General features: G+C 53.4%; 1 protein-coding gene across 2 annotated transcripts in view; it reads right to left on the bottom strand.

Annotated features, from left to right (window-relative positions):
- The window catches only part of LOC110512606 (low-density lipoprotein receptor-related protein 6), a 100,009-nt gene that overhangs the window by 49,568 nt on the left and 25,787 nt on the right, over positions 1-24,654 (bottom strand). The window contains exons 4-8 of one of the 2 annotated variants that reach the window (XM_036956765.1): positions 22,401-22,597; positions 17,684-17,815; positions 13,780-14,006; positions 12,521-12,690; positions 9,801-9,972 (exon numbers count right to left, since the gene is read on the bottom strand). In XM_036956765.1, coding sequence (XP_036812660.1) covers positions 9,801-9,972; positions 12,521-12,690; positions 13,780-14,006; positions 17,684-17,815; positions 22,401-22,597 — 898 coding nt within the window. Of the gene's footprint in view, positions 1-9,800; positions 9,973-11,386; positions 11,502-12,520; positions 12,691-13,779; positions 14,007-17,683; positions 17,816-22,400; positions 22,598-24,654 lie in introns of those variants that run through there. The other variant, XM_036956766.1, reaches the window with a different exon arrangement.

The raw sequence follows: 24,654 nt of genomic DNA, 5'->3' as shown, positions 1-24,654 counted from the left end.
ACACCCCCCGGGCTTCCCTCCTACAGAAGAGACTCTCCCCCGGGCTTCCCTCCTACAGAAGAGACCCCACCCGGGCTTCCCTCCTACAGAAGAGACTCCCCCCCGGGCTTCCCTCCTACAGAAGAGACTCCCCCCCCGGGCTTCCCTCCTACAGAAGAGACCCCCCCCCCTACAGAAGAGACCCCCCCCCCCCCCCGGGCTTCCCTCCTACAGAAGAGACTCCCCCCGGGCTTCCCTTCTACTGAAGAGACCACCCACCAGGCTTCCCTCCTACTGAAGAGACCACCCACCAGGCTTCCCTCCTACAGAAGAGACCCCCCCGGGCTTCCCTCCTACAGAAGAGACTCCCCCCCCGGGCTTCCCTCCTACAGAAGAGACTCCCCCCCGGGCTTCCCTCCTACAGAAGAGACACCCCCCGGGCTTCCCTCCTACAGAAGAGACTCTCCCCCGGGCTTCCCTCCTACAGAAGAGACCCCCCCGGGCTTCCCTCCTACAGAAGAGACTCCCCCCCCGGGCTTCCCTCCTACAGAAGAGACCCCCCCCCCGGGCTTCCCTCCTACAGAAGAGACCCCCCCCCCCCGGGCCTCCCTCCTACAGAAGAGACTCCCCCCGGGCTTCCCTTCTACTGAAGAGACCACCCACCAGGCTTCCCTCCTACTGAAGAGACCACCCACCAGGCTTCCCTCCTACTGAAGAGACCCCCCCCGGGCTTCCATCCTACTGAAGTGACCCCCGGGGCCTCCCTCCTACTGAAGAGACCCCCGGGGTCTCCCTCCTACTGAAGAGAACCCCCACCCTCCTGGCCTCCCTCCTAGAGAAGAGACACCCCCCCGGGCTTCCCTCCTACAGAGGAGACCCCCCCTCCCTCGGGGCTCCCTCCTACTGAAGAGACCCCCCCCCCCCCCCTCGGGGCTCCCTCCTACTGAAGAGACACCCCCCCTCGGGGCTCCCTCCTTCTGAAGAGACCCCCCCCCTCGGGGCTCCCTCCTACTGAAGAGACCCCCCCCCCCCCCCCCCCCCGGGCCTCCCTCCTACTGAAGAGACCCCCCCCCCGGGCCTCCCTCCTACAGAAGAGACTCCCCCGGGCCTCCCTCCTACAAAAGAGACTCCCCCGGGCCTCCCTCCTACAGAAGAGACTCCCCCGGGCCTCCCTCCTACAGAAGAGACTCCCCCGGGCCTCCCTCCTACAGAAGAGACTCCCCCGGGCCTCCCTCCTACAGAAGAGACTCCCCCGGGCCTCCCTCCTACAGAAGAGACTCCCCCGGGCCTCCCTCCTACAGAAGAGACTCCCCCGGGCCTCCCTCCTACAGAAGAGACTCCCCCGGGCCTCCCTCCTACAGAAGAGACTCCCCCGGGCCTCCCTCCTACAGAAGAGACTCCCCCGGGCCTCCATCCTACAGAAGAGACCACCCCGGGCCTCCCTCCTACAGAAGAGACCCCCCGGGCCTCCCTCCTACAGAAGAGACTCCCCCGGGCCTCCATCCTACAGAAGAGACTCCCCCGGGCCTCCATCCTACAGAAGAGACCACCCCGGGCCTCCCTCCTACAGAAGAGACCCCCCGGGCCTACCTCCTACAGAAGAGACCCCCCCGGGCCTACCTCCTACAGAAGAGACCCCCCCGGGCCTCCCTCCTACAGAAGAGACCCCCCCCGGGCCTCCCTCCTACAGAAGAGACCCCCCCGGGCCTCCCTCCTACAGAAGAGACCCCCCCGGGACTCCCTCCTACAGAAGAGACCCCCCGGGGCCTCCCTCCTACAGAAGAGACCCCCCGGGGCCTCCCTCCTACAGAGGAGACCCCCCCGGGCCTCCCTCCTACTGAAGAGACCCCCCCCTCCCTCCTACTGAAGAGAGACCCCCCCCCCCCCCCCCCCCCCCCCGGGCTGCCCTCCTACTTTAGAGAGGCCCCCCCCCTGCCTCCTACTGAAGTGACCCCTCAGGGCCTCCCTCCTACTGAAGAGACCCGCCCCCCCCCCGGGCCTGCCTCCTACTGAAGTGACCCCCCCCGGGCCTACCTCATACAGAAGAGAACCCCCGGGCCTACCTCATACAGAAGAGACCCCCCCAGGGCCTCCCTCCTACTTTAGAGAGGGCCCATCAGGGCCCATCAGCAGGCATCCTGACAGAGCATTTCTCTGTTTGACAAGGGTCCATCAGCAGGCATCCTGACAGAGCATTTCTCTGTTCGACAAGGGCCCATCAGCAGGCATCCTGACAGAGCATTTCTCTGTTTGACAAGGGACCATCAGCAGGCATCCTGACAGAGCATTTCTCTGTTTGACAAGGGCCCATCAGCAGGCATCCTGACAGAGCATTTCTCTGTTTGACAAGGGACCATCAGCAGGCATCCTGACAGAGCATTTCTCTGTTTGACAAGGGACCATCAGCAGGCATCCTGACAGAGCATTTCTCTGTTTGACAAGGGCCCATCAGCAGGCATCCTGACAGAGCATTTCTCTGTTCGACAAGGGCCCATCAGCAGGCATCCTGACAGAGCATTTCTCTGTTTGACAAGGGACCATCAGCAGGCATCCTGACAGAGCATTTCTCTGTTCGACAAGGGCCCATCAGCAGGCATCCTGACAGAGCATTTCTCTGTTTGACAAGGGTCCATCAGCAGGCATCCTGACAGAGCATTTCTCTGTTTGACAAGTGCCCATCAGCAGGCATCCTGACAGAGCATTTCTCTGTTTGACAAGGGCCCATCAGCAGGCATCCTGACAGAGCATTTCTCTGTTTGACAAGGGTCCATCAGCAGGCATCCTGACAAAGCATTTCTCTGTTTGACAAGGGCCCATCAGCAGGCATCCTGACAGAGCATTTCTCTGATTGACAAGGGCCAAGAGCTTCTCGAGACCCCAAAAGACTCACAGCTGTAATCATTGAGAAATATGATTCTAACATGTATTGACTCAGGGGTGTGAATACTTGTGTGGTATTGGGGTATTGTTTGTAGATGAGCGAGATTTTGATTTGATTTAATCCATTTTGGATTCAGGCTGGAAAAAATGTACAAGTCAGGTGGAATGAATACGTTTATCAGCAGGATAATGCCACAAGACCAGGATAATGCCACAAGGCCAGGATAATGCCACAAGGCCAGGATAATGCCACAAGGCCAGGATTGCCTCCCTCCTACAGAAGAGACTCCCCCGGGCCTCCATCCTACAGAAGAGACCCTCCCGGGCCTCCCTCCTACAGAAGAGACCCCCCCGGGCCTCCCTCCTACAGAAGAGACCCCCCCGGGCCTCCCTCCTACAGAAGAGACCCCCCCGGGCCTCCCTCCTACAGAAGAGACCCCCCCGGGCCTCCCTCCTAAAGAAGAGACCCCCGGGCCTCCCTCCTACTGAAGAGACCCCCCCCCCCCCTACTGAAGAGACCCCCCCCCCCTCCCTCCTACTGAAGAGAGACCCCCCCCCCCCCCCCCCCCCCCCCCGGGGCTGCCCTCCTACTTTAGAGAGGCCCCCCCTGCCTCCTACTGAAGTGACCCCTCAGGGCCTCCCTCCTACTGAAGAGACCCCCCCCCCCCCGGGCCTGCCTCCTACTGAAGTGACCCCCCCCGGGCCTACCTCATACAGAATAGACCCCCGGGCCTCTCTCCTACAGAAGAGAACCCCCGGGCCTCTCTCCTACAGAAGAGACCCCCCGGGCCTCCCTCCTACAGAAGAGACCCCCCGGGCCTCCCTCCTACAGAAGAGACCCCCCAGGCCTCCCTCCTACAGAAGAGACCCCCCGGGCCTCCCTCCTACTGAAGAGACCCCCCGGGCCTCCCTCCTACTGAAGAGACCCCCCCAGGGCCTCCCTCCTACTTTAGAGAGGGCCCATCAGGGCCCATCAGCAGGCATCCTGATAGAGCATTTCTCTGTTTGACAAGGGTCCATCAGCAGGCATCCTGACAGAGCATTTCTCTGTTTGACAAGGGACCATCAGCAGGCATCCTGACAGAGCATTTCTCTGTTTGACAAGGGACCATCAGCAGGCATCCTGACAGAGCATTTCTCTGTTTGACAAGGGCCCATCAGCAGGCATCCTGACAGAGCATTTCTCTGTTTGACAAGGGTCCATCAGCAGGCATCCTGACAGAGCATTTCTCTGTTCGACAAGGGTCCATCAGCAGGCATCCTGACAGAGCATTTCTCTGATTGACAAGGGCCAAGAGCTTCTCGAGACCCCAAAAGACTCACAGCTGTAATCATTGAGAAATATGATTCTAACATGTATTGACTCAGGGGTGTGAATACTTGTGTGGTATTGGGGTATTGGGGTATTGTTTGTAGATGAGCGAGATTTTGATTTGATTTAATCCATTTTGGATTCAGGCTGGAAAAAATGTACAAGTCAGGTGGAATGAATACGTTTATCAGCAGGATAATGCCACAAGACCAGGATAATGCCACAAGACCAGGATAATGCCACAAGGCCAGGATAATGCCACAAGGCCAGGATTGCCTCCCTCCTACAGAAGAGACCCCTCAGGGCCTCCCTCCTACTGAAGAGACCCCCCCAGGGCCTCCCTCCTACTAAAGAGACCCCCCAGGGCCTCCCTCCTACTTTAGAGAGGGCCCATCAGGGCCCATCAGCAGGCATCCTGACAGAGCATTTCTCTGTTTGACAAGGGACCATCAGCAGGCATCCTGACAGAGCATTTCTCTGTTCGACAAGGGCCCATCAGCAGGCATCCTGACAGAGCATTTCTCTGTTTGACAAGGGACCATCAGCAGGCATCCTGACAGAGCATTTCTCTGTTTGACAAGGCCAGGATAATGCCACAAGGCCAGGATTGTCCCCGGGAACGGTTCCACCAACAGGACCGTGAATTCAGCTTACTGCCCAGTCACCAGATCTCAATGTAACTGAGCATCTGTGGGATGAGATGGAACGAGCTCGTCGGAATAGAGATCCACTTCCTGCCAACTTCACACAACGGTGGGAAGCATTGGAGTTCAACATGGGCCAGCGTCCCTATGGAACCCTTTCTCATTGAGGCTGTGGAGGATCAGATGTTAGGAAGGTGTTCCTGATGTGTTCTACACTCAGTGTCCTTTCTCAGTGAGGTGGCCTAATGATTTAGAATGGGAATCATATTGGTCCACACAAGGATAGTAAAACAAACGTGTGTGTCCACAGTGGGGTGTGTTTCACATTCTGGGGCTATTCTAAAAGAGGGGAACCCGCAGCTGGAGGGGAGGCAGCAAATCAGAAACAGATGTGGCTCTGGCCCGCAAAAACCTTGTTCTAGATCAAAACCTCGTTCTGGAGCAGAGCCAGAACCCAGGCTACCACCATCAACCAACCTAGCAGACCCAGAACCCAGGCTACCACCACCAACCAACCTAGCAGACCCAGAACCCAGGCTACCACCACCAACCAACCTAGCAGACCCAGAACCCAGGCTACCACCACCAACCAACCTAGCAGACCCAGAACCCAGGCTACCACCACCAACCAACCTAGCAGTCCCAGAACCCAGGCTACCACCACCAACCAACCTAGCAGTCCCAGAACCCAGGCTACCACCACCAACCAACCTAGCAGACCCAGAACCCAGGCTACCACCTGGGGGGGGGGGGGGGGGTTGGCTTCAGAGCAATGCCCCCCAGATTAAAACCAACAAACACTAGCCGATGTGTTGGAACATATTGCACCATGAAGATATGCTGTGTGAGGATGCCAACTGTAGAAAACAAAGGATGTCTTTGAGACTAGTTGTTTCCATATGGAAGTTAGAGCCCCGTGGAGGGAAATGTAAAGAAGTAGGACTCACATCGACCCCTCCCTGCAATACATCTGTACCCAACACCACCAGTCACGAAGGCTAATTTCCACGGTGGCTCAGCTGTCAACACCCGGAAAAGTGCAGAAATTTTACGATTGGGTTTCTGAGGTACCCCAACTTTAAATGAGGTAACAGGGGGATCCAGCTGGCCATGATGTAGACTAGTCCTCATAGGAGGACCTCACTGCTGCTTGGGCTCTGGACTGAGGTGCTGATCCAGCTAGCCATGATGTAGACTAGACCTCCTAGGAGGACCTCACTGCTGCCTGGGCTCTGGGATGAGGTACTGATCCAGCTGGCCATGATGTAGACTAGACCTCATAGGAGGACCTCACTGCTGCCTGGGCTGAGGTACTGACCCAGCTGGCCATGATGTAGACTAGTCCTCATAGGAGGACCTCACTGCTGCCTGGGCTCTGGGCTGAGGTACTGATCCAGCTGGCCATGATGTAGACTAGTCCTCATAGGAGTACCTCACTGCTGCCTGGGCTCTGGACTGAGGTACTGATCCAGCTGGCAATGATGTAGACTAGTCCTCATAGGAGGACCTCACTGCTGCCTGGGCTCTGGGCTGAGGTACTGATCCAGCTGGCCATGATGTAGACTAGACCTCCTAGGAGGACCTCACTGCTGCCTGGGCTCTGGGCTGAGGTACTGATCCAGCTGGCCATGATGTAGACTAGTCTTAAATGTTTACAAGAACAATATGTTTTCAAGGAGAAACTCTCATCATGGAGAGTCTGAGTTGCTATGAAGCAACGTTTCTGTGTTACCAACTTGGTAGCAGCTTCTAAGGAGAATCTATGGTGCCACAGCAAACAGGGCTTCAGAACCGGTCCCCCAGAGACAACGTTGAGCCAGAACGCTTCCAATGCCCTTCAGAACCGGTCCACCAGAGACTACGTTGAGCAGGAACGCGTCCAATGGCCTCCAGAACCGGTCCCCCAGAGACAACGATGAGCCAGAACGCTTCTAATGTCCTTCAGAACCAGTCCACCAGAGACTACGTTGAGCCAGAACGCTTCCAATGCCCTTCAGAACCGGTCCCCCAGAGACAACGATGAGCCAGAACGCTTCCAATGCCCTTCAGAACCTGTCCACCAGACACACTACGTTGAGCCAGAATGCTTCCAATGCCCTTCAGAACCGGTCCCCCAGAGACAACGATGAGGCAGAACGCTTCCAATGCCCTTCAGAACCGGTCCGCCAGAGACAACGATGAGCCAGAACGCTTCCAATGCCCTTCAGAACCAGTCCACCAGAGACTACGTTGAGCCAGAACGCTTCCAATGCCCTTCAGAACCTGTCCACCAGACACACTACGTTGAGCCAAAACACTTCCAATGCCCTTCAGAACCGGTCCACCAGAGACTACGTTGAGCCAGAACGCTTCCAATGCCCTTCAGAACCGGTCCACCAGAGACTACGTTGAGCCAGAACGCTTCCAATGCCCTTCAGAACCTGTCCACCAGAGACTACGTTGAGCCAGAACGCTTCCAATGCCCTTCAGAACCGGTCCACCAGACACACTACGTTGAGCCAGAACACTTCCAATGCCCTTCAGAACCTGTCCACCAGAGACTACGTTGAGCCAGAACGCTTCCAATGCCCTTCAGAACCGGTCCACCAGACACACTACGTTGAGCCAGAACACTTCCAATGCCCTCCAGAACCTGTCCACCAGAGACTACGTTGAGCCAGAACACTTCCAATGCCCTTCAGAACCGGTCCACCAGACACACTACGTTGAGCCAGAACACTTCCAATGCCCTTCAGAACCGGTCCACCAATCAGGTAATAACTCCCTGGTCATATGACTTCCCTTCTGAAAAGGAGGGAGTGTGTTGAGATAATGGTCCTGTGATGCTGCTAGGGGAAGTGTGTGTGTCAGGCTGTTCATAGTGGTAGAGGGTCCTGTGATGCTGCTAGGGGAAGTGTGTGTGTCAGGCTGCTCGTAGTGGTAGAGGGTCCTGCGATGCTGCTAGGGGAAGTGTGTGTCAGGCTGTTCGTAGTGGTAGAGGGTCCTGTGATGCTGCTAGGGGAAGTGTGTGTGTCAGGCTGCTCATAGTGGTAGAGGGTCCTGTGATGCTGCTAGGGGAAGTGTGTGTCAGGCTGCTCGTAGTGGTAGAGGGTCCTGTGATGCTGCTAGGGAAAGTGTGTGTGTCAGGCTGTTCATAGTGGTAGAGGGTCCTGTGATGCTGCTAGGGGAAGTGTGTGTGACAGGCTGTTCATAGTGGTAGAGGGTCCTGTGATGCTGCTAGGGGAAGTGTGTGTCAGGCTGTTCATAGTGGTAGAGGGTCCTGTGATGCTGCTAGGGGAAGTGTGTGTGACAGGCTGTTCATAGTGGTAGAGGGTCCTGTGATGCTGCTAGGGGAAGTGTGTGTGTCAGGCTGTTCATAGTGGTAGAGGGTCCTGTGATGCTGCTAGTGGAAGTGTGTGTCAGGCTGTTCATAGAGGTAGAGGGTCCTGTGATGCTGCTAGGGGAAGTGTGTGTGTTAGGCTGTTCATAGTGGTAGAGGGTCCTGTGATGCTGCTAGTGGAAGTGTGTGTCAGGCTGTTCATAGAGGTAGAGGGTCCTGTGATGCTGCTAGGGGAAGTGTGTGTGTCAGGCTGTTCATAGTGGTAGAGGGTCCTGTGATGCTGCTAGGGGAAGTGTGTGTCAGGCTGTTCATAGTGGAAGAGGGTCCTGTGATGCTGCTAGGGGAAGTGTGTGTCAGGTTGTCGTCGCCCCCCCCCTGCAGACAGACAGCTAGCTACCCACCGCTCCGCACAGCTGACCCCCCTCCCCCACAACACATCAGCTGATGGAACATGCCAACACATCAGCAATGGAACATGCCAACACAGCAGCTGATGGAACATGCCAACACAGCTGACCCCCCTCCCCCACAACACATCAGCTGATGGAACATGCCAACACATCAGCTGATGGAACATGCCAACACAGCTGACCCCCCTACCCCACAACACAGCAGCTGATGGAACATGCCAACACAGCAGCTGATGGAACATGCCAACACAGCAGCTGATGGAACATGCCAACACAGCAGCTGATGGAACATGCCAACACAGCAGCTGATGGAACATGCCAACACAGCTGACCCCCCTCCCCCACAACACAGCAGCTGATGGAACATGCCAACACAGCAGCTGATGGAACATGCCAACACAGCAGCTGATGGAACATGCCAACACAGCAGCTGATGGAACATGCCAACACAGCAGCTGATGGAACATGCCAACACAGCAGCTGATGGAACATGCCAACACAGCAGCAGATGGAACATGCCAACACAGCTGACCCCCCTCCCCCACAAGACAGCAGCTGATGGAACATGCCAACACAGCAGCTGATGGAACATGCCAACACAGCTGACCCCCCTCCCCCACAACACAGCAGCTGATGGAACATGCCAACACAGCTGACCCCCCTCCCCCACAACACAGCAGCTGATGGAACATGCCAACACAGCAGCTGATGGAACATGCCAACACAGCTGACCCCCCTCCCCCACAACACAGCAGCTGATGGAACATGCCAACACAGCTGACCCCCCTCCCCACAACACAGCAGCTGATGGAACATGCCAACACAGCAGCTGATGGAACATGCCAACACAGCAGCTGATGGAACATGCCAACACAGCAGCTGATGGAACATGCCAACACAGCAGCTGATGGAACATGCCAACACAGCTGACCCCCCTCCCCACAACACAGCAGCTGATGGAACATGCCAACACAGCAGCTGATGGAACGTGCCAACACAGCAGCTGATGGAACATGCCAACACAGCAGTTGATGGAACATGCCAACACAGCAGCTGATGGAACATGCCAACACAGCAGCTGATGGAACATGCCAACACAGCAGCTGATGGAACATACCAACACAGCAGCTGATGGAACATACCAACACAGCAGCTGATGGAACATGCCAACACAGCAGAGGGCTGAACGTGGCGATAGGAAGACATTCCTAAACACTCATCCATCCATCCTATAGAAACTAGACAAAGTGAAATACCTCTATCTTGTCCGTCTTGGCGTCGCCCCAGTAGATCATCCGGTCTGTGTAGTCCAGCGCCAGACCATTGGGCCAGCCCAGGGAGGTGTTGACCATCACTAGCCTCTCCGTCCCGTCCAGGTCGGCACGCTCAATCTTAGGAACCTCGCCCCAGTCTGTCCAGTACATGTATCTGAAACCACCAGAGAGGGAACAGCATGAGCCTACCAGAGAGAGGGGAGAGAGCCCTACCAGAGAGAGAGGGGAGAGAGCCCTACCAGAGAGAGAGGGGAGAGAGCCCTACCAGAGAGAGAAGGGAGAGAGCCCTACCAGAGAGAGAGGGGAGAGAGCCCTACCAGAGAGAGAGGGGAGAGAGCCCTACCAGAGAGAGAGGGGAGAGAGCCCTACCAGAGAGAGAGGGGAGAGAGCCCTACCAGAGAGAGAGGGGAGAGAGCCCTACCAGAGAGAGAGGGGAGAGAGCCCTACCAGAGAGAGAGGGGAGAGAGCCCTACCAGAGAGAGAGGGGAGAGAGCCCTACCAGAGAGAGAGGGGAGAGAGCCCTACCAGAGAGAGAGGGGAGAGAGCCCTACCAGAGAGAGAGGGGAGAGAGCCCTACCAGAGAGAGAGGGGAGAGAGCCCTACCAGAGAGAGAGGGGAGAGAGCCCTACCAGAGAGAGAGGGGAGAGAGCCCTACCAGAGAGAGGATTACAGCCTAACATGTATGATGTAAAAAGAGAAGGACCGATATGAGTCATCAGGTTGGGGTTAATGATGGAGCTCAGGACAGATATGAGTCATCAGGTTGGGGTTAATGATGGAGCTCAGGACAGATATGAGTCATCAGGTTGGGGTTAATGATGGAGCTCAGGGCAGATGTGAGTCATCAGGTTGGGGTTAATGATGGAGCTCAGGGCAGATGTGAGTCATCGGGTTGGGGTTAATGATGGAGCTCAGGACAGATATGAGTCATCAGGTTGGGGTTAATGATGGAGCTCAGGACAGATGTGAGTCATCAGGTTGGGGTTAATGATGGAGCTCAGGGCAGATGTGAGTCATCGGGTTGGGGTTAATGATGGAGCTCAGGACAGATGTGAGTCATCGGGTTGGGGTTAATGATGGAGCTCAGGACAGATGTGAGTCATCGGGTTGGGGTTAATGATGGAGCTCAGGACAGATGAGAGTCATCGGGTTGGGGTTAATGATGGAGCTCAGGACAGATGAGAGTCATCGGGTTGGGGTTAATGATGGAGCTCAGGACAGATGTGAGTCATCAGGTTGGGGTTAATGATGCATTACTAGTGCTGAACGGCGGACACACTGTGACAACGATGAGGTCACACCTCAACCAACCAGGGATACTAGCTGAGGCCTGATGAACCAACCAGGCCAGGAGAGTTATATATAGTGTAGTAAAATTACCCACCCAACATGATGGCTCAGTTTGTTTTTTACCTTTATTTAACTAGGCAAGTCAGTTAAGAACAAATTCTAATTTTCAATGACGGCCTAGGAACAGTGGGTTAACTGCCTGTTCAGGGGCAGTCAAACTCTCTAACCACTAGGCTACCCTGCCGCCCCATAATGGTTGGTATAGAGACAGCAGTTACCCAGCGACAGGATCCAGTACGATGGTTCAGGGTTAGTATAGAGACAGCAGTTACCCAGCGACAGGATCCATTAAGAGCCCTGGTTCAGGGTTAGTATAGAGACAGCAGTTAACCAGCGACAGAATCCATTAAGAACGCTGGTTCAGGGTTAGTATAGAGACAGCAGTTACTCAGCGACAGGATCCATTAAGAGCCCTGGTTCAGGGTTAGTATAGAGACAGCAGTTACCCAGCGACAGGATCCAGTACAATGGTTCAGGGTTAGTATAGAGACAGCAGTTACCCAGCGACAGGATCCAGTACGATGGTTCAGGGTTAGTATAGAGACAGCAGTTACCCAGCGACAGGATCCCGTACGATGGTTCAGGGTTAGTATAGAGACAGCAGTTACCCAGCGACAGGATCCAGTACGATGGTTCAGGGTTAGTATAGAGACAGCAGTTACCCAGCGACAGGATCCAGTACGATGGTTCAGGGTTAGTATAGAGACAGCAGTTACCCAGCGACAGGATCCAGTACGATGGTTCAGGGTTAGTATAGAGACAGCAGTTACCCAGCGACAGGATCCAGTACGATGGTTCAGGGTTAGTATAGAGACAGCAGTTACCCAGCGACAGGATCCAGTACGATGGTTCAGGGTTAATATAGAGACAGCAGTTACCCAGCGACAGGATCCAGTACGATGGTTCAGGGTTAGTATAGAGACAGCAGTTACCCAGCGACAGGATCCAGTACGATGGTTCAGGGTTAGTATAGAGACAGCAGTTACCCAGCGACAGGATCCAGTACGATGGTTCAGGGTTAGTATAGAGACAGCAGTTACCCAGCGACAGGATCCAGTACGATGGTTCAGGGTTAATATAGAGACAGCAGTTACCCAGCGACAGGATCCAGTACGATGGTTCAGGGTTAGTATAGAGACAGCAGTTACCCAGCGACAGGATCCAGTACGATGGTTCAGGGTTAGTATAGAGACAGCAGTTACCCAGCGACAGGATCCAGTACGATGGTTCAGGGTTAGTATAGAGACAGCAGTTACCCAGCGACAGGATCCAGTACGATGGTTCAGGGTTAATATAGAGACAGCAGTTACCCAGCGATGATGGTTCAGGGTTAGTATAGAGACAGCAGTTACCCAGCGACAGGATCCAGTACGATGGCTCGTGGCTCGTCCAGGTCCTCTGATATCAGGATCTTCCTCATGGTTCCGTTGAGGCGTGTCACTTCGATGCGGTCCGTTCCTGTGTCCGTCCAGTACAGGTTCCGGGCGATCCAGTCCACCGCGATGCCGTCAGGATGGTTCACCTAAGAGAGAAGATCAGGTTAGCGTCAGTCTGGAGGCAGCTCTGCAGAGAAGTAACCATCTGTCCCAGCTGTTAGTGACCTCTGCTGCTGTTACCAAATGTAGTAACTATCTGTCCCAGCTGTTAGTGACCTCTGCTGTTACCAAATGAAGTAACTATCTGGCCCAGCTGTTAGTGACCTCTGCTGCTGTTACCAAATGAAGTAACCATCTGGCCCAGCTGTTAGTGACCTCTGCTGTTACCAAATGAAGTAACTATCTGGCCCAGCTGTTAGTGACCTCTGCTGCTGTTACCAAATGAAGTAACCATCTGGCCCAGCTGTTAGTGACCTCTGCTGCTACCAAATGAAGTAACCATCTGGCCCAGCTGTTAGTGACCTCTGCTGCTGTTACCAAATGAAGTAACCATCTGGCCCAGCTGTTAGTGACCTCTGCTGTTACCAAATGTAGTAACCATCTGTCCCAGCTGTTAGTGACCTCTGCTGCTGTTACCAAATGAAGTAACCATCTGGCCCAGCTGTTAGTGACCTCTGCTGTTACCAAATGTAGTAACTATCTGGCCCAGCTGTTAGTGACCTCTGCTGCTGTTACCAAATGAAGTAACCATCTGGCCCAGCTGTTAGTGACCTCTGCTGTTACCAAATGAAGTAACTATCTGGCCCAGCTGTTAGTGACCTCTGCTGTTACCAAATGTAGTAACTATCTGGCCCAGCTGTTAGTGACCTCTGCTGCTGTTACCAAATGAAGTAACTATCTGGCCCAGCTGTTAGTGACCTCTGCTGCTGTTACCAAATGAAGTAACTATCTGGCCCAGCTGTTAGTGACCTCTGCTGTTACCAAATGAAGTAACCATCTGGCCCAGCTGTTAGTGACCTCTGCTGCTGTTACCAAATGAAGTAACTATCTGTCCCAGCTGTTAGTGACCTCTGCTGTTACCAAATGTAGTAACTATCTGGCCCAGCTGTTAGTGACCTCTGCTGCTGTTACCAAATGAAGTAACTATCTGGCCCAGCTGTTAGTGACCTCTGCTGTTACCAAATGAAGTAACCATCTGGCCCAGCTGTTAGTGACCTGAGGTTAGGATGACTGACCTGTGAGGTGACGATGAACTGAGCGTCAGAGCCGTCCAGGTAGGACCTCCTGATGGCCCTGACGTCGTCGTCGGTCCAATAGATGTGTCCGTCCACCGGGTCATAGTCGATGGCGATGGCGTGGCGGATGTCGTCCGTCGGGAGGATGATGTCGGTGAAGTCGGGCGTATCCAGGGAGATGCGGCGCAGGTCAGTCCGCCGGGCCAGGAGGAGGAGCTGTGTGGGACCTGGAGGGGGAAGAGGAGAGGTGAGGACCCGATAACACCACAGGAGGGCTAAGTGGGGACCCGATAACACCACAGGAGGGCTGAGTGGGGACCCGATAACACCACAGGAGGGCTGAGTGGGGACCCGATAACACCACAGGAGGGCTGAGTGGGGACCCGATAACACCACAGGAGGGCTGAGTGGGGACACGATAACACCACAGGAGGGCTGAGTGGGGACACGATAACACCACAGGAGGGCTGAGTGGGGACCCGATAACACCACAGGAGGGCTGAGTGGGGACACGATAACACCACAGGAGGGCTAAGTGGGGACCCGATAACACCACAGGAGGGCTGAGTGGGGACCCGATAACACCACAGGAGGGCTGAGTGGGGACCCGATAACACCACAGGAGGGCTGAGTGGGGACCCGATAACACCACAGGAGGGCTGAGTGGGGACACGATAACAGCACAGGAGGGCTGAGTGGGGACACGATAACACCACAGGAGGGCTGAGTGGGGACACGATAACACCACAGGAGGGCTGAGTGGGGACACGATAACACCACAGGAGGGCTGAGTGGGGACCCGATAACACCACAGGAGGGCTAAGTGGGGACCCGATAACACCACAGGAGGGCTGAGTGGGGACACGATAACACCACAGGAGGGCTGAGTGGGGACCCGATAACACCACAGGAGGGCTGAGTGGGGACCCGATAACACCACAGGAGGGCTGAGTGGGGAACCGATAACACCACAGGAGGGCTGAGTGGGGACACGATAACAGCACAGGAGGGCTGAGTGGGGACACGATAACACCACAGGAGGGCTGAGTGGGGACACGATAACACCACAGGAGGGCTGAGTGGGGACACGATAACACCACAGGAGGGCTGAGTGGGGACACGATAACACCACAGGAGGGCTGAGTGGGGACACGATAACACCACAGGAGGGCTGAGTGGGGACACCACAGGAGAGGTGGAGAGAGAGAGAGAGAAGAGGGTCAGGGAAATACAGGAGGGGTGGAGAGAGAGAGAGAGAGGGTCAGGGATATATAGGAGAGGTGGAGAGAGAGAGAAGAGGAAGGTCAGGGAAAGGAGAGGAGGAGAGAGAGAGAGAAGAGGAAGGTCGGGGAAAGGAGAGGAGAGAGGAAGGTCGGGGAAAGGAGATGAGAGAGGAAGGTCGGGGAAAGGAGATGAGAGAGGAAGGTCGGGGAAAGGAGATGAGAGAGGAAGGTCAGGGAAAGGAGATGAGAGAGGAAGGTCAGGGAAAGGAGATGAGAGAGGAAGGTCAGGGAAAGGAGAGAGGGGAAGTTCAGGGAAAGGAGAGAGGAAGGCCAGGGGAAGGAGAGAAGGCCAGGGAAAGGAGATGAGAGAGGAAGGTCAGGGAAAGGAGATGAGAGAGGAAGGCCAGGGAAAGGAGAGAGGAAGGCCAGGGAAAGGAGAGAGGAAGGCCAGGGAAAGGAGAGAGGAAGGCCAGGGAAAGGAGAGAGGAAGGCCAGGGAAAGGAGAGAGGAAGGCCAGGGAAAGGAGAGAGGAAGGTCAGGGAAAGGAGAGAGGAAGGCCAGGGAAAGGAGAGAGGAAGGCCAGGGAAAGGAGAGAGGAAGGCCAGGGAAAGGAGAGAGGACGGCCAGGGAAAGGAGAGAGGACGGCCAGGGAAAGGAGAGAGGAAGGTCAGGGAAAGGAGAGAGGAAGGTCAGGGAAAGGAGAGAGGAAGGTCAGGGAAAGGAGAGAGGAAGGTCAGGGAAAGGAGAGAGGAAGGTCAGGGAAAGGAGAGAGGAAGGTCAGGGAAAGGAGAGAGGGGAAGGTCAGGGAAAGGAGTGAGGGGAAGGTCAGGGAAAGGAGAGAAGGCCAGGGAAAGGAGATGAGAGAGGAAGGTCAGGGAAAGGAGATGAGAGAGGAAAGTCAGGGAAAGGAGAGAGGGGAAGTGCAGGGAAAGGAGAGAGGAAGGCCAGGGAAAGGAGAGAGGAAGGCCAGGGAAAGGAGAGAGGAAGGTCAGGGAAAGGAGAGAGGAAGGCCAGGGAAAGGAGAGAGGAAGGCCAGGGAAAGGAGAGAGGACGGCCAGGGAAAGGAGAGAGGACGGCCAGGGAAAGGAGAGAGGACGGCCAGGGAAAGGAGAGAGGAAGGCCAGGGAAAGGAGAGAGGAAGGCCAGGGAAAGGAGAGAGGAAGGTCGGGGAAAGGAGAGAGGAAGGTCGGGGAAAGGAGAGAGGAAGGCCAGGGAAAGGAGAGAGGACGGTCAGGGAAAGGAGAGAGGAAGGTCAGGGAAAGGAGAGAGGAAGGCCGGGGAAAGGAGAGAGGAAGGCCGGGGAAAGGAGAGAGGAAGGCCGGGGAAAGGAGAGAGGAAGGCCGGGGAAAGGAGAGAGGAAGGTCGGGGAAAGGAGAGAGGAAGGTCGGGGAAAGGAGAGAGGAAGGTCGGGGAAAGGAGAGAGGAAGGTCGGGGAAAGGAGAGAGGAAGGTCAGGGAAAGGAGAGAGGAAGGTCAGGGAAAGGAGAGAGGAAGGTCAGGGAAAGGAGAGAGGAAGGTCAGGGAAAGGAGAGAGGAAGGTCAGGGAAAGGAGAGAGGAAGGTCAGGGAAAGGAGAGAGGAAGGTCAGGGAAAGGAGAGAGGAAGGTCAGGGAAAGGAGAGAGGAAGGTCAGTGGTGTAAGGCTCAGAAGGGGGGGCTGTGGTGTAGGGCTCAGGGGGGGGGCTGTGGTGTAGAGCTGAAAGGGGGGGGGGGGGGCTGTGGTGTAGGGCTCAGAGGGGGGGGCTGTGGTGTAGGGCTCATAGGGGGCGGGCTGTGGTGTAGGGCTCAGAAGGGGGGGGGGGGGGGGGGCTGTGGTGTAGGGCTCAGAAGGGGGGGGGCTGTGGTGTAGGGCTCAGAAGGGGGGGGCTGTGGTGTAGGGCTCAGAAGGGGGGGGGGGGCTGTGGTGTAGGGCTCAGAAGGGGGGGGGGGCTGTGGTGTAGGCTCAGAAGGGGGGGGCTGTGGTGTAGGGCTCAGAAGGGGGGTGGGGCTGTGGTGTAGGGCTCAGAAGGGGGGGCTGTGGTGTAGGGCTCAGAAGGGGGGGGCTGTGGTGCAGGCCTCAGAAGAGGGGGCTGTGGTGTAGGGCTCAGAAGGGGGGGGGGCTGTGGTGTAGGGCTCAGAAGGGGGGGGGGCTGTGGTGTAGGGCTCAGAAGGGGGGGGCTGTGGTGTAGGGCTCAGAAGGGGGGGGCTGTGGTGTAGGGCTCAGAAGGGGGGGCTGTGGTGTAGGGCTCAGAAGGGGGGGGCTGTGGTGCAGGCCTCAGAAGAGGGGGCTGTGGTGTAGGGCTCAGAAGGGGGGGGGCTGTGGTGTAGGGCTCAGAAGGGGGGGGCTGTGGTGTAGGGCTCAGAAGGGGGGGGGGCTGTGGTGTAGGGCTCAGAAGGGGGGGGCTGTGGTGCAGGCCTCAGAAGAGGGGGCTGTGGTGTAGGGCTCAGAAGGGGGGGGGGGGCTGTGGTGTAGGGCTCAGAAGGGGGGGGCTGTGGTGCAGGCCTCAGAAGAGGGGGCTGTGGTGTAGGGCTCAGAAGGGGGGGGGCTGTGGTGTAGGGCTCAGAAGGGGGGGGCTGTGGTGCAGGCCTCAGAAGAGGGGGCTGTGGTGTAGGGCTCAGAAGGAGGGGGGGGCTGTGGTGTAGGGCTCAGAAGGGGGGGGCTGTGGTGCAGGCCTCAGAAGAGGGGGCTGTGGTGTAGGGCTCACCGTCTCTGCAGGTCTTGCTGTCCTCTAGCAGCTGGACTCCGGTGGGACAGGCACACTGGTAGTGAGGTGTAATAGGAGACAGGAGACAGAGATGGGAACAGCCTCCGTTGTTCACAGAACATGGTGAAGACACTGTTCAGGAAGGAGACAACATGCTGTCAGAGGACTACAAACACATCACACACCATTATCACTGCTGTCAGAGGACTACAAACACATCACACACCATTATCACTGCTGTCAGAGGACTACAAACACATCACACACCATTATCACTGCTGTCAGAGGACTCCAGACAAACACATCACACACCATTATCACTGCTGTCAGAGGACTACAAACACATCACACACCATTATCACTGCTGTCAGAGGACTACAAACACATCACACACCATTATCACTGCTGTCAGAGGACTACAAACACATCACACACCATTATCACTGCTGTCAGAGGACTACAGACACATCACACACCATTATCACTGCTGTCAGAGGACTCCAGACAAACACATCACACACCATTATCACTGCTGTCAGAGGACTACAGACACATCACACACCATTATCACTGCTGTCAGAGGTCTACAGACACGTCACACACCATTATCACTGCTGTCAGAGGACTACAGACACATCACACACCATTCATTATCACTGCTGTCCCAAATGGCACCCTATTCCTCATTTAATACACTACCAGACATTATCTCTGAAGACGACACTACGTGACCAGACATTATCTCTGAAGACGACACTACGTGACCAGACATTATCTCTGAAGACACTACATGACCAGACATTATCTCTGAAGACTACTGTACATGACCAGACATTATCTCTGAAGACGACACTACGTGACCAGACATTATCTCTGAAGACGACACTACGTGACCAGACATCATCTCTGAAGACGACACTACGTGACCAGACATTATCTCTGAAGACACTACATGACCAGACATTATCTCTGAAGACTACTGTACATGACCAGACATTGTCTCTGAAGACACTACATGACCAGACATTATCTCTGAAGACTACTGTACATGACCAGACATTATCTCTGAAGACTACTGTACATGACCAGACATTATCTCTGAAGACTACTGTACATGACCAGACATTATCTCTGAAATCTACACTACATGACCAAAAGTATGCTCAGCCAACATCTTTTTCCAAAATCATGGGCATTAATATGGGGTTGGTCCCCCCTTTGCTGCTATAACAGCCTCCACTATTCTGGGAAGGCTTTCCACTAGATGTTGGAACATTGCTGCTATAACAGCCCCCACTCTTCTGGGAAGGCTTTCCACTAGATGTAGGAACATTGCTGCTATAACAGCCTCCACTCTTCTGGGAAGGCTTTCCACTAGATGTTGGAACATTGCTGCTATAACAGCCCCTACTCTTCGGGGAAGGCTTTCCACTAGATGTTGGAACATTGCTGCTATAACAGCCCCTACTCTTCTGGGAAGGCTTTCCACTAGATGTTGGAACATTGCTGCTATAACAGCCTCCACTCTTCTGGGAAGGCTTTCCACTAGATGATGGAACATTGCTGCTATAACAACCTCCACTCTTCTGGGAAGGCTTTCCACTAGATGTTGGAACATTGCTGCTATAACAGCCCCCACTCTTCTGGGAAGGCTTTCCACTAGATGTAGGAACATTGCTGCTATAACAGCCTCCACTCTTCTGGGAAGGCTTTCCACTAGATGTTGGAACATTGCTGCTATAACAGCCTCCACTCTTCTGGGAAGGCTTTCCACTAGATGTTGGAACATTGCTGCTATAACAGCCCCCACTCTTCTGGGAAGGCTTTCCACTAGATGTTGGAACATTGCTGCTATAACAGCCTCTACTCTTCTGGGAAGGCTTTCCACTAGATGTTGGAACATTGCAGCTATAACAGCCTCCACTCTTCAGGGAAGGCTTTCCACTAGATGATGGAACATTGCTGCTATAACAGCCTCTACTCTTCTGGGAAGGCTTTCCACTAGATGTTGGAACATTGCAGCTATAACAGCCTCCACTCTTCAGGGAAGGCTTTCCACTAGATGTTGGAACATTGCTGCTATAACAGCCTCCACTCTTCTGGGAAGGCTTTCCACTAGATGTTGGAACATTGCTGCTATAACAGCCTCCACTCTTCTGGGAAGGCTTTCCACTAGATGTTGGAACATTGCTGCTATAACAGCCTCCACTCTTCTGGGAAGGCTTTCCACTAGATGTTGGAACATTGCTGCTATAACAGCCTCCACTCTTCTGGGAAGGCTTTCCACTAGATGTTGGAACATTGCTGCTATAACAGCCTCCACTCTTCTGGGAAGGCTTTCCACTAGATGTTGGAACATTGCTGCTATAACAACCTCCACTCTTCTGGGAAGGCTTTCCACTAGATGTTGGATCATTGCTGCTATAACAGCCTCCACTCTTCTGGGAAGGCTTTCCACTAGATGTTGGAACATTGCTGCTATAACAGCCTCCAGTCTTCTGGGAAGGCTTTCCACTAGATGTAGGAACATTGTTGTTACTGCGTTCCAATTCATCCCAAAGGTGTTCGATGGGGTTGAGGTCAGGGCTCTATGCAGGCCAGTCAAGTTCTTCCAAATGATTTCTGTATGGACTTTGCTTTGTGCACAGGGGGCATTTTCATGCTGAAATAGGAAAGGGCCTCGCCCAAACTGTTGCCACAAAGTTGAAAGCACAGAATAGTCTAGAATGTTATTGTATTCTGTAGCATTAAGCTTTCTCTTCACTGGAACTAAGGGGCCCGAACCACAAAAAACAGCATCAGACCATTATTCCTACTCCACCAAACTTTACAGTTGGCACTTTGCATTCTGGCAGGTAGCGTCCTCCTGGCATCCACCAAACCCAGATACGTCTGTCAGACTGCCAGATGGTGAAGCGTGATTCATCACTCCAGAGAACGCGTTTCCACTGCTCCAGAGTCCAATGGCGGCGAGCTTTACGGCACTCCAGCCGACGCTTGGCATTGAGCATGGTGATCTAAGGCTGACGTTGCTTCCAGAGGCAGTTTGGACCTCGTTAGTGAGTGTTCTCCAGAGGCAGTTTGGACCTCGGTAGTGAGCGTTTTGACTGAGGACAGATGGTTTCTACTTGCTTGGCTCTTCAGTTGACCGTGGCAGGGCACAAACTTAACAGAATTGTTGGAAAAGTGACATCCTATCACAGTGACACGTTGAAAGTCACTGAGCTCTTCAGTGAGGCCATTCATTCTACAATGTTTGTCTATGGAGATTGCATGGCGGTGTGCTGGATTTTATACACCTGTCAGCATCGGGTGTGGCTGAAATAACTGAAGCCACTAAATATCGGTGTCCACATACTTTTGTATATATACACAAACAGTTAGCCAGTGATAATATCACTGTGAGGTCCATGTGTCGGTAAGGTCACTGTGAGGTCCATGTGTCGGTAAGGTCACTGTGAGGTCCATGTGTGGCCGAGGTCACTGTGAGGTCCATGTGTCGGTAAGGTCACTGTGAGGTCCATGTGTCGGTAAGGTCACTGTGAGGTCCATGTGTGGCCGAGGTCACTGTGAGGTCCATGTGTCGGTAAGGTCACTGTGAGGTCCATGTGTGGCCGAGGTCACTGTGAGATCCATGTGTGGCCGAGGTCATTGTGAGGTCCATGTGTCGCCGAGGTCACTGAGAGTAGAGTAGAGTCTTGGGACCTGTCTAGACTTGACAGTTCATGCAGCTTTAGAGTTCTGATCATGAAGTCCCAATGCGTTATGCATCTGCATTTAACCATGTCCACGGTGTCCGGATTCCCTTTTCCCTGAGATATATTCAAATGCCAGTATGCATTCTACACACGGTGGAACAGGCAGAATATGATAACATAACAACTGATGGCAGTCGCTAACTACTAGAGCTAGTTAGCCGGCCAACCTCTGCCGTTCGCCGGCCAACCTCTACGTGTTCGCTTTAGCAATGCTAAAGGGATTGCAAAAGGGTTAGCATAACTCTAGTAACTCTGGTCAAAACAAACATGTTCTTCTAAATATTAGCTAGCATTTGAGGCCGGCGAACACGTTCCTCACACGCTAGGAACGCATTTCCTCCAACGTTATAATGAAAAAGGTGCCTCTCGGTCCAAAACACACATTTTATGGAGATTTGTGGGAGGAGTGCTGATGAGTAGCCCTCCACACGCTTTCAGTAGCCTGATTGGTCCAGACTGAGGAGAAATCCCTGACCACCTCCTGAAGTGGTCAGACAGTTCGGATCACACATCAGACCACAAAGCCACTTTTGTGCGTCTAGACCCGTCTTTTCAATGTGATCTTTTGAATTCTGATAGCAGAAGTTGCATAGAAGTGTCAAGAGTAGACACGACCCTGGAGACAGCTGTGCATGCAGGGGAAGGGGGCTGTAACAGCAGGGTCATTGACGTGTAGCAGGTCCCCTCTGCACTGTGACAAATTATCTGAATTAAACCTCAGAGTACAGGGCTTTACTGTCCTAGACCATCACAAATCTTCTGTTATCCTAGACCTAGCTAGCCGATCATAGATCTATTGACCTAGACCAAGCCAGCCGAACATAGATCTATTGTCCTAGACCTAGCTAGCCGATCACAGAGGAGGAAGACAGGTGACCGGGCCCTGATCATTCTATATTTTGGATAGGAGCATGTCATTCACAGTGAGTGGGACCAGTGATTTGGCTTTGTGTTCTTACGTAGCGGCTGTCTCTTCTGGCTGTAGACGTGTATATCCATAGGAGAGAAGATGTCCGAGTGGACTTTCTTCCGATCCTCCCCGGTCTCTTTCTGACACGAGTGGATGGAATGGGTGTTCCAGTCGGTCCAGAAGAGAGTCTCCTCGTACAGCGTCAGAGCGAAGGGGTGAGGGAGATCTCCCTTAACCACCACCTCCCTGGAGACACAGAGACAGACACTAGTTTAGTACTGTGGTAACAGTAGTCCTCCCTGGAGACACAGCAGACAGACAGCAGCTACAGCCCGTCCCCTACAGCCCGTCCCCTACAGCCCATCCCCCACCGTGCCTTCAGATCATATTCACACCCCTCAACTAGTTCCACATGTGTTACAAGGTCAGATTAAAATGTAAAATGTAATTTTGTTGTCAACGATCTACACAAACATAGAATGGAAAGCGGGACCGGAGTCCCAAGTCTGGGACTAAAAAGCTTCTCAACAGTTTTTACCCCCAAAGCCATAAGACTCCTGAACAGGTAATCAAACCTGGACAGTTTTCATATCTATACTTATCTGTTGTTCACCAAATACCTTTATGCACTATTGGTCAGAGCCTGGAAGAAAACATGTCACTGTGAGGTCTACTACACCTGTTGTATTCAGCATTTCACTGTAAGGTCTACTACACCTGTTGTATTCAGCATTTCACTGTAAGGTCTACTACACCTGTTGTATTCAGCATTTCACTAAGGTCTACTACACCTGTTGTATTCAGCATTTCACTAAGGTCTACTACACCTGTTGTATTCAGCATTTCACTGTGAGGTCTACTACACCTGTTGTATTCAGCATTTCACTGTAAGGTCTACTACACCTGTTGTATTCAGCATTTCACTGTAAGGTCTACTACACCTGTTGTATTCAGCATTTCACTAACGTCTACTACACCTGTTGTATTCAGCATTTCACTGTGAGGTCTACTACACCTGTTGTATTCGGCATTTCACTGTAATGTCTACTACACCTGTTGTATTCAGCATTTCACTGTGAGGTCTACTACACCTGTTGTATTCAGCATTTCACTGTAAGGTCTACTACACCTGTTGTATTCAGCATTTCACTGTGAGGTCTACTACACCTGTTGTATTCAGCATTTCACTGTAAGGTCTACTACACCTGTTGTATTCAGCATTTCACTGTGAGGTCTACTACACCTGTTGTATTCAGCATTTCACTGTAAGGTCTACTACACCTGTTGTATTCAGCATTTCACTGTGAGGTCTACTACACCTGTTGTATTCAGCATTTCACTGTAAGGTCTACTACACCTGTTGTATTCAGCATTTCACTGTGAGGTCTACTACACCTGTTGTATTCAGCATTTCACTGTAAGGTCTACTACACCTGTTGTATTCAGCATTTCACTGTGAGGTCTACTACACCTGTTGTATTCAGCATTTCACTGTAAGGTATACTACACCTGTTGTATTCAGCATTTCACTGTGAGGTCTACTACACCTGTTGTATTCAGCATTTCACTGTAAGGTCTACTACACCTGTTGTATTCAGCATTTCACTGTAAGGTCTACTACACCTGTTGTATTCAGCATTTCACTGTGAGGTCTACTACACCTGTTGTATTCAGCATTTCACTGTGAGGTCTACTACACCTGTTGTATTCAGCATTTCACTGTAAGTTCTACTACACCTGTTGCATTCAGCATTTCACTGTAAGGTCTACTACACCTGTTGCATTCAGCATTTCACTGTAAGGTCTACTACACCTGTTGCATTCAGCATTTCACTGTGAGGTCTACTACACCTGTTGCATTCAGCATTTCACTGTGAGGTCTACTACACCTGTTGTATTCAGCATTTCACTGTGAGGTCTACTACACCTGTTGTATTCAGCATTTCACTGTGAGGTCTACTACACCTGTTGTATTCAGCATTTCACTGTAAGGTCTACTACACCTGTTGTATTCAGCATTTCACTGTGAGGTCTACTACACCTGTTGTATTCAGCATTTCACTGTGAGGTCGACTACACCTGTTGTATTCAGCATTTCACTGTGAGGTCTACTACACCTGTTGTATTCAGCATTTCACTGTAAGGTCTACTACACCTGTTGTATTCAGCATTTCACTGTGAGGTCTACTACACCTGTTGTATTCAGCATTTCACTGTGAGGTCTACTACACCTGTTGTATTCAGCATTTCACTGTAAGGTCTACTACACCTGTTGTATTCAGCATTTCACTGTGAGGTCTACT

This window comes from Oncorhynchus mykiss, chromosome 21, assembly GCF_013265735.2.
Source record: "Oncorhynchus mykiss isolate Arlee chromosome 21, USDA_OmykA_1.1, whole genome shotgun sequence".
In the NCBI taxonomy this organism is placed as follows: domain Eukaryota; kingdom Metazoa; phylum Chordata; class Actinopteri; order Salmoniformes; family Salmonidae; genus Oncorhynchus; species Oncorhynchus mykiss.
The sequence above is the reverse complement of the archived record's forward strand: the minus strand, read 5'-3'. Positions and strand labels throughout refer to the sequence as shown.